The 17,107-nt window shown below is 36.2% G+C and overlaps 1 protein-coding gene across 1 annotated transcript in view; it reads left to right on the top strand.

Moving 5' to 3' along the window:
- ABCA13 (ATP binding cassette subfamily A member 13) overlaps positions 1-17,107 on the top strand; it is a 170,456-nt gene that overhangs the window by 86,307 nt on the left and 67,042 nt on the right. Inside the window, exons 36-39 of the mRNA XM_071454709.1 lie at positions 12,966-13,212; positions 14,151-14,240; positions 14,822-14,894; positions 16,420-16,538. Of these exons, the coding sequence (XP_071310810.1) occupies positions 12,966-13,212; positions 14,151-14,240; positions 14,822-14,894; positions 16,420-16,538 (529 nt within the window). The remainder of the gene's footprint in view (positions 1-12,965; positions 13,213-14,150; positions 14,241-14,821; positions 14,895-16,419; positions 16,539-17,107) is intronic.

Raw genomic sequence — 17,107 nt, forward strand, 5'->3', positions numbered from 1 at the left:
ACCATGGATAAATGACAAAAGAATCTGAACATATGGAAAAGCAGGTAATAGGCTAGTGAGCAGTCTCACTGGCTCATTCAGGGACCAATATTGTTGAATTAAGATACTCAGATGTTTTGCTGAAGAGCCAAATTATTTAATTTTGTAGCATTTATTGTCTTAGAAATTTCTGGGACATAACAACTTTGGATCTAGTCCCATCTGGCAGTAAACTACAGTTGGAACCCTTGAGGTAAAATGAAACTATACTGTAGAAAATTCAAAATTGATTCGTTATATTTTCGCACAGAGTAACACGTAACATTTGAATTTTCTTGCCATATAATATTACAGAGATTTAGAATATTGCATTACATTTTAAAAAGCCAAAGAATGGTTATTAATGGATGTATAATATGAACACATATAGTAACAGTAGTACTATTAAGGCTTATATGCCTCTGGACATCTTGGATGAATTAGCCTCTGAAAGCGTGGGTGTGGAAGCAGGGTGATACATAACTACCTTTTAATGTTGCTTTACCCTTTCTCTGAAGCAGCTGGTGTTAGCCATTTTGAACCAATATTGGGCCAAATGTGATGTTGCTCCTGTTAGGATTGATGAAATCAACAATATACAGTACTCATAAAGCTCAGCTAAAAGCTAATTTACTACGAAATTCTAGCTGACAAAAAGCAGGTCTTAATAGTGAAATATCAAATTCAAGAGCTTTTGTAAATTTGAGCTGGGTTTCAACTCTGCCTTTTAATTATCTTCATGACTGATGCTGAAGTAAACATAACCTTGCTGATGAAAAAGAAAGACCACTTCTAAAAGGTGATAAGTGAGACCAGTCCTAAGGACTGAGTTAGATCACTTGAAAAGCTGAATCCATTTTAAATAAAGGGTATTTTAATTAAGCCAAATGCTAGGCATGTCTGTGTGATGGGGAGTAATATCCTGGAAAATACTGACTGAGTTATCTCCTGATCCTGGTTGAGAAGCATTTTAAGACAGCTAAGGTGATTTATATTGGATCTGAATGTACAAAATGTTGCGAAGAGGTCATTTTGACTATCCATTCAAAATTGATGAGACTGATGCTACAATACTAGTACAATTTTTTTGTCCACATTTTTAAGTTTGAATGACTTTAGGAAGAAATTGAGAATTCAGAAACTGAGCAGAGAAGAATTAATATTTGTAGGTTGGCAGTGAAGTCCTTATAAAGACACCATCAGGGCTCCTTTTATGTAGTTTATCAAAAATAAGATAAGTCTATCAAAAATAAGATAGAGATGTGGTTTGCCTAAAGATCCTATTTTTTTTTTTAATCCATGGAGAATATATCTGTTAAAGTATAATTCTACCTTTTATTTAAGCAGAAGAGAGAAATTAAATAAAGGAAGAAAAAAGTAAGCAAATAGCTGTAATCTAAAGACAGGCAAGAGTTAATTAGCAGTTGGACTTTATCTACCCAGGGAAGTGTGCTGCTTCTCCTGGTGCATTTGGCACAAGACTTGGATCTTTGCAGAAAATATGCTATAGTAAAGGGTGTTATTGATTTCTGCACATGAGCAGCAGAGTGGAATTTGATGTCTTTTGGTAGATGATCAAGTGGTTTCTTCTATTCTTAAACAGGATCTTTTAATCAAATATGACTAATTGAGTTAACTGTAATTAAAAATGAAAAGGCTTGACAGTGATTTTTACAATATCCTTGAAGTTATATTTTAACATCCATTTTTAAATGGAGCTAACTTCTTTCAATTCCCTCTAAAATTTGCATAAAAGAACCTAGGAATTACTTCAGTGCTCCATCTTGCAAAATGTAATTTGATTTATGAGATGAATATTGTAGACATGAAGCATCAGTGTCTCTGTTTATAACTATTTCAGAGACGTGGTGTTAGTTTAACCCTACCTGCCTTCCTCACACCTCATATTCCACATAAACTATTATTTCTCTCCCTCGTAATATGGAGCCTATGTGTTGGACAAAATTTTCACTTTGATAATCAATGCAAAGTCATACATATGGTGTCAGAAAGCATTTGTTGCTAATAGCTAGTCTTAAGGTTTTATATGGAAAGTAAATTCTGATGGTTTCTTGCCTTGCTTGAGCTTACAAGTGGAGTGTATATTTTATAGATCTTTTTGTGTATTTATATTTTTACAGATGAAGAAAGTGTGTGTATGTACACACATGCCTACAAGTATTTTAAAACAGTTTTGCTTTATTAATGCTGTTGCACTAGAAACACAGATATTTTAACTTCAATTATGTAAGTAGTGTAAATGACCAATTTTTAAAAGAAATGCTTATCAAGAGTAAGATGTTTACTTTTCATTCTGAAACAGAACATTGCTTAGGGAAGGGGCTTCATGAAATCTTCCTAACATCTTGCCTCATTTATTGAGTAAATACCCTAGATATGTAGAAGGTGTGCTGTGCATCTTAGTTGTGCTAGTAAGACTCTCTTTGAGGCTGATGCTTTTACATGAAACTAGATTTTCACCTGACCAGTTCCTTCTCAAAAGAATTTCCTTTGGTGAAGTTGTTGTCTCTGCTCTGTTGCTAAAACGTTCCTTTTGTGCACCAAAAGCCCACAAAGGCTTCAGCAATATTCACACTTTTTTTTTCTCAATACTAGCAACATTCAGCAGTACTACATGGTTTTTGTTTGGGTTTTTTTGGTTTGTTTGTTTGTTTTCCTCAAAACTAAAAAAAAAAACCCAAAAAACTGGTTTAGGAGTACAGGGACAACGTGTAAAGTAGCTTCAGTATGAAGGGCAGTATGTGGAGCACTTAGGACACCCTTTTTTTGGCCAACTTTTCATATGGTAAACTTGTTACAGGATGATACAAGATGTTTATTACACTGTTGCTAGCCAATTCCTCATTTGAAATATAAGTGGGACTTCATTATAGTAGACCTGGTGTTGGACTTCTGTATAGGTGGAAATTTTTAGCCATGTAATTTTTTTCTATCAGTGTCTAAATCTATTTTACAGTTTATTTAGGTTACCATATTCATTGGAGATATTAGAAAAAATGAAGCTGTTGTTTCTGCTAATCCAGATCCTTGAAGTTGTTTAATACTACTATTTATGAGATACCTAAATGCCTGAGGAATGAGATTCTTCATCAAACACATTTTTTCAATAGTTTGCTATAGCTTCAGGTCTGAATAAAACATGTCTCCTGCAGAACTTTCAGTTTTGAATTGCTTCCCTGCACAAACTTTGATATGATTTTTGTATTAATAGAATAACTCCAGTAGAGATGTGGTCTAAAATATTCCTGATAATGGGAGCTGCAGTATTTTAGACCAAGTCCTTTGTTTGTATTAAGATAATACTTGCAAAATTTCTGAAAGTTAAAGTGAGTAAGAATGTCCTTGACTGTCATGGTGAAATCTGGGCCCTGCTGTTTCCTCTGTTTAATGTCTGAGATTTCTCTGAGCAATTCCGAGAGTCTTCTTCCAGAGTGCTGTACACAGTGTTTTCAAAGGCCACTCGTGGCTAACTGAGCAGCTGCATGACAGAAGCCATCTGCAGTACAACAATGGACAGTTGTTGTTTAAAAGTTCCCTTTCTGGCAGTAACCAGTGGGAAGTGGTTAGAATATATAGTTGTTTCTTCTGTTGCTCTATTTTATCTGTCTAGTTGGAAATGCTAAGGTACTTAGCATTAAGTCTCACACATAATGTTATGGGAAGTGGTAGAGCAAAGTTCAGATTTTATTGCCATCCTGCCCTTTTACCAGTTTTTCACCAAACACAGCAAAACTACAGTGGGGTGCAGCCCTATGGTCTGCATTGGATTCAATCTTGAAATGTTGTAACTTGAGTCTATAGGTTGTATTCAATGGGTTAAATTCTAACGACCTTCTGAGTACTGATTTACAGTTCTAGAAAGAAGAGGAACCAACCTCAATAAGTGTGCTACTGATTGTCATAAAAGGGTATATTCTAGTGCACAAGATATATCTGATGGTTGTTTACCTCTGCATGCACAAATGTATTCTTTCTCTTGGCCAAGTCTGACATAGATATGACATATATTAAATGAATTGGGATATTTTTTGCAATTCTAACAGTCTGTGCTTCTCTTCTACTGTTGTACCTTCAAAGACTACAAACAGAAGGTGAAACTAGGTTTCCATGTTGTAGCCACAATCTGTGCTTGTTTTTCAGCTCTTCCTTAACTTGTCTCCTCCTCCACGTGGCAATTCATTGCAGGTGCATCACTGCAGGGGATACAGTACTGCAATAAAAGGGTACCTATTTGCAAAATTATCTCCTGGAAATTGAAATTAGCCTAGTTGTTAATGTTGCAAGTTGACCATGCAGAAACCAAAATCAGAGAATTAAGGGTTTCAAATCTGTAGTAATGTTTTTTTCCAAGACATGATAGCCTGTCTACCTGTGTTTTGTTGTTGTTGTTGTTGTTTTTTTGTTTGTGTTGTTGTTGTTGTTTTTGTTTTTAATTTCCAAAGAATAGTCGCATCCCAAAATGATGAAGTTGTCCTGGCCACAGTAGAGTTCACAAGTCTAATAAAAATACTTGGTGTTTAATTCAAACTTCTTTTTCAGCATGCTTTAAGCTGACAAAAATGCCAACTAGGATGAAGAGATACAAATTATGGCAAAGTGGGAAAAAACCATAAAAATTGATCAAAAGGGATTGTTTTAGGCATCACAAATGTAGAAACAGTTGAAACCCTCTATTTATGAATTATTGTAACAGTGCATTCGGTAGTGTGTCCTCCTTTTCCACCAGGCCCAGACTAGCTTAGGTGGCCATTCACCAGATTAGCTTGGCTGTCAGTGTACCGACTGTATTTGGCTCTCCACAGCATCTGTAGGATGATGGATAGGAAGACACCATTGTTTCCCATTTCTTTATGCTCGTGAACTGTCTGTGGTCTTATGGCTCGAGAAGGTAAAGAAACAGAGTATTCTGCGCTAGAAAACTAATTCCCTTCATTAAAAGTAATGACAGTGCTTTTATAACCTGGAAGTGTTACATTCCCAAATAAATGTATGCTCAGTCAAGTTTCTGCTATGGCTACATCCCTGCCCATTTCCACACTAGTAAAAACAACAAGGGGTGTTTTGACACAAGCTCACACTTGAGCAGCAACAAAAAACAACAACACAAGGGTGTTGTTTTTTCCTAGGTTTTTCCTAGTGGAAGCTATTGTTTATTGTATGAGCCACGGTGCCTCGGAAACCCAATCTGAAGTCATGCCCTGTTGTTCCAGACACCCTACAGACTAATAGTAAGAATAAAAAACCCAGGTCCTTACCACCTCTGACAGCTTGCAGTCTAGTTTTAAGACTGAATGCAATGAGTAGATAAAAGAGAAAAATAGGTTTGAGAAGGCATGAGTATAAAGCAGGTCCACAGCAGAGGTCTCAGATCATTGTTTTTCTGACTATTTTATTTATTTGCTAAATTTATTTGCTAAACGCCATTTGGACGTTCTTGCTTCCTCAAATTTACATTTAGAGTGTGGTTGTGATGCACATCTGTTTTAAAGTTTTTATCTACTACCCCACATGTGATACATGGTGTGGCACTTTTAGAAGATTTTCTGCTATTTAATATGAGTGATGATAAGGCTTAATTTTTTTTTTGGCATTGATATGAGATTGAATATTCTTGCATTAAATAGAGGGTTAAAACAGTCAGGAAATTCTGTAGGTATATATTAGTTGTGTATTAATTAAAGAGGCTGGCTTACCTTCTTTCTGTCTTGAATGGGCATTTCAGATACTTAAATTCATATTTCATAAGATAGAATTATAATATTGACTATAAGTAGTTGTGATTGTGAACATATAAAGGAAGGGAAAACTAGAATCTAATTTTTAGTTTTAATCTATTTTGTATAATTGTGAAGAAATATTTTCCTTGCATTCAGTGGTGCTCATCTCTTTATCTATTGTTCATACCTCTAATATGCTCTAACTCTGAGAAAATGCAAGTTCTTGAAATTAAAGGATGATATTCATAATGTAAATGAGCGTATGCTATGCCGGGAGGCAAAATAAAGACCTTGACTTGTACTCTTTTTTACACTTAAAGTGTGTTCTGACTATTTTGTAGATCTTTGCAGCAGCATAGTGTGATGGTGGTTGGATGTTGAAAAAGTAGATTCAGGTAGGGATTCTGATCAAATTCACCTAGTAAACTCTACAAAAGTTGGAGAGTTTGGGGGACAGGTATAGTAATTTGCTGCATTTAATGAGCTCTTGAGAATCTAGGTGATGTACTCTATTCAGGTTATTTTGAGAGCTATCTAGTTGTGTATCCTAATGTATTCTCTTCAATTAGGTTATTCAGTACTCAAAAATTAGTCCTAATTTTAATTATTTCCCAGTCTGCTAGCTACCTATCCAGAAACTCTTCCATGGCAGGGTTAAGGTCCAAGATGAGTAGAGTATTTTAGATTGGTGCTTGAAGTGGGTCATATTTCTTGTGAAACTTCAAGCTGAAAATTCCTTTTTTTAACAATTCCTGCTCTCCCAACAAAATAATAAAAAAAGAGTGGAGCTCATGTTTTGGTTAACAAATTTACAGAATCAGAATCACAGAATCACTTAGGTAGGAAAAGACCACTGAGATAATGAAATCCAACCCATGACCTAACACCACCATATCAATTAGACAATGGCTCTGAGTGCCACATCCAGTCTTTTCTTAAACACCTCCAGGGCAGTCACTCCACAACCTCCTTGGGCAGCCCATTCCAGTGTTGCATCACACTTTTTGTGAAGAAATTCTTCCTAATGTCCAACCTAAACCTCCCCTAGTGCAGCTTAAGACTCCTCTTGTCCTGTCACTGGTTTCTTGGGAAAAGAGATTGACCCCAACCTGGTTACACCGCCCTTTAACAGAGTTGTAGAGAATGATAAGGTTCCCCCTGAGCCTCCTTTCCTGCAGGTTAAGCAACCCCAGATCCCTCAGACACTTTGCATAAGACTTGTGCTCCAGGCCCTTCATCAGATTCATTATCCTTCTTTGGACATGTATTTTCCATTGCCACTTAATTATGTGCCTTATGTTATTTGTACAATGTGTTTACACCCTGTGACAAACCTGGATGAAAATCTTGGCTGCAGAGTGATGTCCAGGATCAAATGCTCTTGCTTAGATACACCTCTGTCACTGCTTCAATAACAATGCAGCAAATCGGAGTAAAGAAAATTATTTTATGGATGAAGGCTTTTTGCTCTCTAACACCTGGATGTTTTAACTTTTCATTTGCACAAACTCACTTTACACTTCTGTCTTTCCTTTAACTAGTGAAAGTCAGATATATCTCCTCTCTGTGTCAAGTGTGAGGGTACTGTAAAGCCTTTCTCCCTCTGAGATTTAAATGCAATTGTATCCTACCAGTTCTTCCCCCCCTTACACATTGCTGGGAGTAGATAATTCCTACTCTGCTTAGGTCTGATTTTAGGATATATTTCTTTTAAATACAATGACAAATTGGAAAGGACTTTGCTGCATTCTTTCCCTAAGCTTTTTGTGTACAAATGAACTTTTGTTCATACCCCTTATTCAAGGATATAAAAACTAATAAAGAGATTAACGAGGCACCTTTATGAGTTTGCTAGTAGTTTTTCTAGGGGCAGGTTTTTAGATTATGAGATTTGGGTATTGGAGTTTCTTCAGTGAGAGTATACAGCACATTTTTCTGGTTATGCTGGTTCTTGATTTTTCAATAGGATTCAGATGTGTTGTTCAAGCTATCCTTTCACTGGTCTTCAGTGTGATAAAATATTAAGTGTGTCAGATCTTGAGCAAGAATATCATCTTAGATAAAGGAAGGAAATTGTCTAATCAGTCAACTGTCTGGCTTGAGGAAAAGGGCTTGGGAGATCTGAGTTGTGAAGGGAGTTCTTTACAAGGTTGGGGAGCGACAGACACCAATTCCTTGGCTTTAAAACGTGTTAATTCTACTGATGAACTCTTCAGGCCTATGCAGAATAGTATTTTGGGATCTGGCACTCAGAATGGAAAGCTAAATTTTTACTTTAAGCCCTACATGTTTTGCCTTCAAAAATGATACTTAATTGGATTAATCAATACGTATGGAGCAGGGAGAAACTCTCAGACAGGAAGTTCTTAAGATGGAAACAATTTGAATCAATGTTTTAGAAGAAATATTCACAATGCCTAAAATTAAAAATAGCCTGAGGGGAGGAATAGGAGGATTTATATCTAAAAATGCCCAAGGGAACTTCTCTTGTGACATTCCCCCCCAAAATAAATATTTTTCTGATCAGCTTTGGATAGAGACAACTCATTATTCTATTGGATATAAGCAAGAATCAGTCATTGTATGAAACACAGACTAGATGCATTCCCTTTGTACTTTACACCATGAAAGTGCCTTTTATTCACATTCCCCACATGAAAATTTGTCTTCAAAATCCTCCTGGAAACAAAATCAATACAATAATATTTTGTTATAATGAGTAAAAAAATGTGCAAGAAGAGGAAGGACATTTTTATATCTTCTAATGGGAGGCTGTGCACAGATTGGTGAGCTAGCACTGACTCTGGTGTGGGCTGAAATGCAGAGTGATGTCAGTTCACTTGCTCAGCTTAGAACTACTTGTTGGCAAAAAACTTCTGATAAACCAATAAATATGTGCAGCCTCCGAATGCAACCAGTTTCATGTGAGCTAGCTCACCTGTTTTGCCAGGATATTGCAGCTCCAAGTATTACCTTCCCAAAATCTGGACCTCCTCTAAATGACTTGCCTAAATGCCAAAGTTACAGAAGTAGAATTGAAAATGTATGCTCCTGGCTGTTAGTTTATCTATTGCATAGCCCATCTTTCCTTCTGCACTATGAAAAAACATTAGAATTACATTGTTTTCTAGAAGTGAAAAATACAGGAGAAAAGGATCATTTAATATCAAGTTAGAGACTTTTATAATAATTGTTTCTGCTCCTAATTCTAGAATAGTCTGTAGGCAAGGCTTTAGACAATTTTTGTTTCTGGATTTTAGGCCTTATTCTGTTTCCCTGTACCTCATATTAACCTATATATATTGGACAGTAGCATCAGTCTTGTCTATAATACAAAGGAAAGTCTGGATGAATTGGGAAGTACAAGTTAATTGTGAGCATAATTGCACTTCTGGTGGATAATTGCAATTGTAAGTCAAGCAAGACAGCTTCTAACACTTGGGTCAGGTTTTTAATTCTGTGATCTAAATTATTAATGAGGATATTTTCATAAGATTTCTGCATAAAAATTGACTTCATAACAGAGAGGTCAGCTGGTCTTGTCTTGTAGCCTTTATCATTTTCAGTGATAATCAGAAGCTGTTTTTCCATAAATGTATGCTGTTTATATGCATCCTGACATACATACCAGATGTAGGTGGTGAATTACTTAGAAGATTTATGAAGCAAAAATTAAAACTGTAGGTTCTAGTTGAAAGAGTGATTTAATACCTTGGGAATCTTGAAAGCCATATTGAGTCTATTATGGAAAGCCCAATGCAGGCTACTATTCACAGTGTGGCTGCCATCTGATGAAGTGGTATGATGCATAAAGAAAACAAGTTGACCAGTACAGGCATATATAATAATAACATATAAATCAGGAATGTTTCCACATCTGATAGACAGCTGCATTGAACACATTATATCTTGAGACTGATACAGTGTCAATATAAGAGGATTTGAGACAAGCAGCAAGGTTGATTAGGAGTATAAAGATTTTTATAAGAGGAGAGTGAAAGGATGGGATTATTTATGCAGAAAATGGATTGAAAACTTCTATAACCTGTCTCCTAAAGAAAGATTTAAGAGCCCATCTAGTATCATCACATGGAAAAAATTCAAAACAAGTATACAGGAATTTTGTTTTGTACCTGAGACACAAAGAAATGACAAAATTCAAGGTTGCAAAGATGGAAATTTAAGATAATTCAGAAAGGTATTTGGCACCCTTTTCAATTCAAATTTTAAACAATAAACATATGAGGTTTTAGAAAAGATAAATCACTTTAAAGTGCCTCAGTTAAATAGTCAAACGTATACTTCCACTTATAATGGTTTATTGCATCTTCTTGTGGTGTGTCTTGGCTCATTGGCATTATGAATATTGAGTAAGAGTCAGGATATTGGACAAAATGGACAATTATTTATATTCAGGGTGACAGTTTCCATTCCTTTGGCAATCTGAATTAAGTTGTTATAATTTATCTCCGCTCTGTTTGTCAAGAAAAAAAAGAATGGTTGACAGCTCTGATTTCCCTTTCTGTCCCCAGAAAGTAGATGTCATTGTTGCCTTTTAGAGATTCAAAGGGTCAAATATATTGAAGACTCTTTCATTCACATATCATGTTAATGAGGTCTGGGACTACAGAAAATATCAAATTCTGTGCTTATATTCTGGCATTTCACTACTTAGGTGAATGAGAGATGGAACACTTTACAATTTCAGAGATGTTAAGCTGGAAGCACTTACTGGGTGTGTTTTAGTCTAAAAACACTCTTACCTTGAAAATTTTTCTGCCTCTGACTGTCTCAATTTCTGTGTTGTACCAACTATTGGGAGTCTTATAACTTATCTTATGATATGATATTATCTTACCATGATAATATGAAGAACTTAATACATTCCTAAGAAGTTTCCTTCAAAAAAAATTTTTCTTAACAAGAGTGTCTCCTCCTCCTACTCCAATTTACGGAACAAAAAATTCCAAGCCTAAAATGTAACCCTTCTTGATCAGAGCACTTGAAAGTTGAATCAGAATCTGAATTCAGAAGGTACTTTTTCTCTCCACAGGTTCAAAACCTTCAATTCCATTTGTGTTAACTGTCAAATTAGCAAGCTATGGCTGATTAGAATGTCTTAAAGAGAGAATTTCTGCTTAATGGGATTTTCTGGGGAAAAAAGATATAAAATTCAGTTGCGGAGTTAAAGTAACAAATACTGGAGTTTCCCCCCTTGCCCTCCCCCCAAAATAACCCCCAAATTAATTAATTATAGTCTATTAAAATCAGAGAATATTAATGTTGAGAATGCAGGTCAAGCAGGTCAAGAGCAAGTTACTTAGTACCATGTCCAGGCCAGTCTTGAGCTTTGATTGTTTTCTTCACAGTGAAATTTCTTTTTCTGATTTATGATATCAGAATTTTCCAAGTACCAGCTGGTGCCTGTTGTAGCTTGTCCTTACCCTGAGCAGAGATTTTGCTCACTTATATCACTAGGGTTCTTAGATGCTGCCAGAGAGTTGCTCCTGCTGCCAGGAGTTTCTCCTTGTCCCCAGTGCCTTACAGAAAAATGATTTCAAACAGGGTGGATCCCCTCCAGGTGCAGGTATGCACACATGTCTGTGTTAAAAGGTACTGTTAGCCAGTGTTTTGCTCATCTTTGCCCCCAAGGGACATCCCAGCTAATCACCTGCTCCTCAGTTGGATCAGTATCCCTGTTCCCAGCCTGACAGGGTGGTACCTGTCAGTCCAGCCAGTGGGCCTTGTCCTCCACAGCCCATACAACTGTGGGACATCATATCACAGGCTTTGTTAAATCAAAATAAACAGCACACTCTGCTCACTTCATTCACCAAACCAGTCCTGTATTCATGATGAGTCTCAAGTGACACAGCTCAAACGTATCAAGTTTATTCCCGGTCATTACTTGTTTTTCATATCCTGGGAGTAATTTTCTGGAGAATTTGACATGTGACCTTCCCAGGCACTGAGGGTGATTAACCTGTATTTACCTGGAGTAATGAGTGCAGAAACTTAGCTGTTTGTTCGATGACCATGGTCAGAAGTTTGGCTTATTATCTGATTAATTTTTCTCTCTCTTTGCCTCACTTCTTGGCTAAAAATACTGTTAGAACAATGCAAAGGGTCTGGGATTAAAATTCTGTTAACTCAGAAAAAAAACCTGTTCTAAGGACAATTAATTTGAGGTTACTTGAGAACTTCCATACACGTAACTGTTTAAACATGGAATGTGGAAATCCTGGTTAGAATCCTGTCAATAAGCAGAAGGGAAGGTAATAAAGAGGCAAACCAGAAGTGTTGATAAAATATAGCATGACTTTGAGCACTGTAATAAACAGGCTATTCAGTCTTGCTACGGTACAAATACCCGTGGTGGTAAATCTGTCAGACGCTCTGCTATGCTGTTATGAAGTAAGGAGGTTGAAGGACATTTAACTGGGGAAGGCCACAGGCAAGAGGGTTTGATAAGAGCCTGCACATACCTAGAAGGCATTAGGGGCTAAAATGGAGGCAGAGTGATTGGTGTGATTCACAAGTGTCTGACAGAGAATGATCAAATAAAATTAAGGGAGGGTCTATCGGGAAAGTGATTGAATAAGCTGTGGACACACTCCCATGTGAATCTGAAGGACAGCCCATGAGCTCTGAAAACTGAATTGACGAACAAATATGACAATTTTATCAGTCCCATATGAGCAAGGAAATGAAGGGAATGTTTTATGAGAATCCATGTGCTTATCAACTGTGATGCTCTGAAGAGGATCCATTGAAATTTCTGTGGAAAAGTTGCCATTGATTCCAGTCAAGGTAGATCAAGACATTAGTGTGAATACAGGCCATGTTTGTCAGAGTAATTTGTCCAGGGTCAAAGGTGACAATCCACAAGGAATGGTCGAACCAGTGCAGGATCACAGGGAGTACCTAGGGAAAACAGTATTCAGTAAACCATTACCTGTGCATGGGAACCTATAGAGATGTGTTAACTGAATATCTGTTTTCCATCATAGGAAGAGTTAATTAGTTAATTGCTTATGCTTGGAAGTGATGTGGTATGGGGTTGCACTATTCCATTCAGGAGAGCATGCTAGGCTTGTGTAGTTTGATTTTATTAGAGTTAAAACACTGTCACGTTCTACATTTGACAGCATAACGTGAAAGTTTGGTTTTCCTTGTTTGTCAAGGGGTTGTTTTCTTTGTCTCACTTAGGTATTTCACTTGTGGGAGCCTCGAGTGTGCGTGGAGCCCGCCTTGTTCTCACACAGATTGTTGCCCTTGTGATGAGGAGGTTTCACCACACAAGGCGAGACTGGAGAGGAAGCCTGTCAAATGTTCTGCTGCCCGTCCTCTTTGTTGCACTGGCAATGGCTTTGTTTAGTGTGAAGCCACTGGCTATCGATTATCCTTCTCTCCAGCTGACACCAAGACTTTATGGCAATGCAGAATCCTTCTTTAGGTAAAGGGCTCATCCATCATCATCAACATCCAGGGCTCTGGGACCTTTACCCTTGAGCTCTCCTATTGTAAAGACCTTCTTGTATTCTAGAAAGAATGATAGGTTACTTTTTACAATAGTTATGTGGTGGGTTTTTTAGATGTTTAGTACACTTGTATAGATTATTGTAAGTGAAAGATAAAATTAGAAAAACTTTGTGTGAAGGATTTTCTGGAGGAAAGGGCAAAGACTTTGGAGAAGATTGAACTCAAATCAATACTAGCCATGACCATTTATATGTAAATGAACAAGCGTACTTAAACAAGCCTTTGCATGCTTCATTTTAAAAAAATTGCTTAGGTCTGAAGTTATTTTCTTGAAACAATCCTTGGGTTTGAAAATACCACACAGTATTTACAAAGCCTGCTGCTCTTCTTACTCAACCTAATTTCTATATGTTCAGCTTCGAAACCAACTAGATTATTTGTTTATTTATTTATATTTAATGTGCAGTATCAATAGAATCAATCAATATAGAGTGCTAATCACGTATATAGGTGCAAATATACAGATGAAGATAGCAAGATGCTGTTTGAATTTATAGATATAATATAAATTTATTTTATAAGCATAAAAACACTTTAGCAATGCCAATAGTTAGAAATGCATGACTTTAAGGAGAAGGATGCCCATGGGTAGATGTTGAGATTTGTTTAGCCATAATCGTAATGAACTTTCTTTACATGTTCACATAGAGTGAACAGTTCTCATTTTGAAATGAGATTATTGTGGTATGTTTCCTATGCATGGATTTTATAGTCCTTTAATTTCTTGGAAAATACATAGGACCTTGAGACTGAAGGCTAATAGAGCCAGCCATATTAACAAGTTTTATTTATTTTCTTTTTTTTTTTTCTTTCCCCTTCACTCCTTATACCCCTATGGTCCTCTTTGAACAGCACTGAAGATGATAACCTAGGAAAACTTTCTCAGGTTCTGCTGGGATATTTCTCTGACTGGGACCACAGATGCATGCATTCACAACATGGGTAATTGTAACTAATGTAACTATTTCCTTAATTTAAATATCGAATATTTAATTTTTTTTTCTTTCTGTGTAATGGATTATCTTAGCCTTTTTTTGGCAGCATGGAGTTAGTGACAAATCGTTTCTGATAAAGGAGCTGGCATAGAGGTGAAGAACAAAGTAGGCTTTACTGTTAAAGGTCTGATCCATACATCTTAAAAGTCAGTGGCACTTTTCCGATTAATTTCAGGATGATTTTGATCAAGCCTGGTGTCCATATGAAGGATGAATAGACAGTAAAGAAAATACTTGTTAGGAAGCATTCTAGATTTCCAAATTCAGGAATGAAGTGGTGACAATGCTTTAATAATTGCTGCAAATATGAGACATGAAGCTCATTTGACGCCTATATAAATACTTTTAATAAATCAACTTCGATAAAAGTGAGTAAAATTTGTATCACTCCTGACACAGCTGCTGCTGTGATCAAATGCTAAGAAGGTGTTAGCATGCCTGGTCTCATTACTCTCTGGACGACTTCTCTTAAGTGACATATCCCTCTCATTTCCTAGTTATAATTTTTATTACATTTATTCCTATTAGAAAAAATAATTCATGCTGGCAGACAGAATCTATGTCACCTCAGGATTCATGCAGATGTCTGTCTGAACAAGAGGTATGTAATTTTTTATTTACTTACATATGTAAAAAATGTATGTGTGTATATTTCTTCTAATTCCTTGGCTGCTGTTTTTAAAGGGCTGGTGAAAGTCACGAGGAAATAAATCCTCACAGGTCTGACTTTGTTATGATTGGAGGTTTACTTCTCTTTCACCTAATGAAATTGTACACAATTTTCTTGTTTATATATATATATGAACATATATGTGCACTAGAAATGGCTATAGATTGATCTGAAATAACAGGATCAGAGACAGCTGAACTATTTTCAGCAAATGCAACTTACTTTAAATATGTTATAGGACTCTGATTAAGTAAAACCTCCATGTAAAACAAGGTTAAAACATAACACTTCCATAACATCTGGAAGACTACCTACTTTCAGAGGGAAGGGTGGGTGAACCTAGCTTGTAGAACCCACCAGGGAATTTACACATGTATGAGATTCAATTGTTAGAGTTTGCTTGTGGTTTGGATTTTGGATTTCAAAATACAACAGGCTTCAAGAAATGAAGGATTTTGAAAAACATAATGAATTTCTGACCTTCTTAACAAATTATTTTTCCTGCTGACTTGCTCTAATTTGAGTAATAAACAAAAATATGAAGCTGTGTCTGCGGTGACAAATGCATTTCCCCAAAAAGGAATATCCTACAAAAAGTTTCTTTTATTTATAAGAAACTTCATAAGAATAAGAGTTGCATATGAAATATAGCAATGCAGTTTTGGGAAAAATTGAAGGAGGAAACTTATTTTTTACTTTTCTGGATGAGGAAGAAGTTTGTCTCTAATACTCAAGAGACTTAAATACAAATGGGAACTTTCACAGTGGGAGGTCTGTTAACCATGAAAACTGAAAGTCACTTGACAGTGGAGGCAGAACTTTCTGTGAGCTATGTAAGAGCAGTGTTTGAGAGTGAATTTTTATTTTTTTGTAGATTTGAGATGTCAAGCATTAAAATTTTTCAGTTGATTGGCATACAGTACTTTGTAAAACTTCTGAGATAATTGAGTATAATATCTGTCACCTTTTCTTTGGTTGTGAGAATGTCCCACTGAATCATTAGAGGACATCTTCCTTTATTCTTCTCTTCAGCTCATCAATGAAATTTTTAGAAGCTTATAACATTAATTAGAATTTTACTTTCATCTCATATTTATCTGGTGTCTATTTTGTGTTTCTTCTCAGGAAAAACAAATAAAAAGCAGTCTTGCCTTTTTCAATGCTGTAAACATTCCTAAGCTTATATACAAGTTTTGATGTTTTCAAAACAAGCTGACTGACAGGGCTGCAAGAGAAATCAAAGGGATTTCTAATGTGTAGGTGGCACAATCATTTGAGTTGCCTTATAAACATAAAAATATTCATAATTTATTGAAAATATGTTAAAGCTGGGAAAGGCAAATAGAGTTAAAAAGAAATGCTATAAAATCTACATCAATATCCAAAAATAAGGCTAAATGTAGTGCCACTGCTTTTAAAAAGTGCTTTACTTACTTTACGTATACTTTTTTTTCAGATGTGCCCAGCTTTCAATACCTCTGCTCCCTATGTGAAGAACAAGAAAGGACATATTTTGTATAATCTTTCAGGGTTCCCTGTGGAAGAGTATTTAGTGAGGTCTTCCAACAAAACAAGGTAACCTTAGAGTGTCTAGCTTTTGTTTATCCTTTGTGTATAAACCCTACAGTCCTCCCTGATCCAAAGCATAGACATTTGTCACTGAGAATATAAAGGGTCATTGTCTTTATCTGGTGATTGTTATCAAGGTGTAGAGTTAGGCTGCAATTCAAGGTAACATGAAACACCCTGAATGGTCACATCTCAGAACTTCCTCCAGCAGCTGCATGATGATCACCTCTAGGCATACTCTGGAGTTTCTTCCAGGTAGTGAGTTATTTCAGCATCTCAGAGATGCATATCTAAACCAGGTGAACAAAATAATTTCCATTCCTCAGAGACTCAATCAAACAGAGGTGGACATGCTCCAATTAATATTTTCTTTGAAGTAAAAAGGGCTGGTGTGCCCCTGGCAATACTTCATATTCTGTGATATCTGCAACAGAGGTTATCTGCTGTATTTTGAAGTTTATTTATATGCCTTTACAACTCAACCGCTGCTGATAATGTAAGTGGAAATATTAGACCATGTATGATTTTATTGAGGTGAAGAAAGTGTTAGCCATTTATATATTAAAAGAAGGTGC

Source organism: Agelaius tricolor, unplaced genomic scaffold, assembly GCF_023055355.1.
Source record: "Agelaius tricolor isolate 1412-34295 unplaced genomic scaffold, bAgeTri1.0.p SCAF_2, whole genome shotgun sequence".
In the NCBI taxonomy this organism is placed as follows: domain Eukaryota; kingdom Metazoa; phylum Chordata; class Aves; order Passeriformes; family Icteridae; genus Agelaius; species Agelaius tricolor.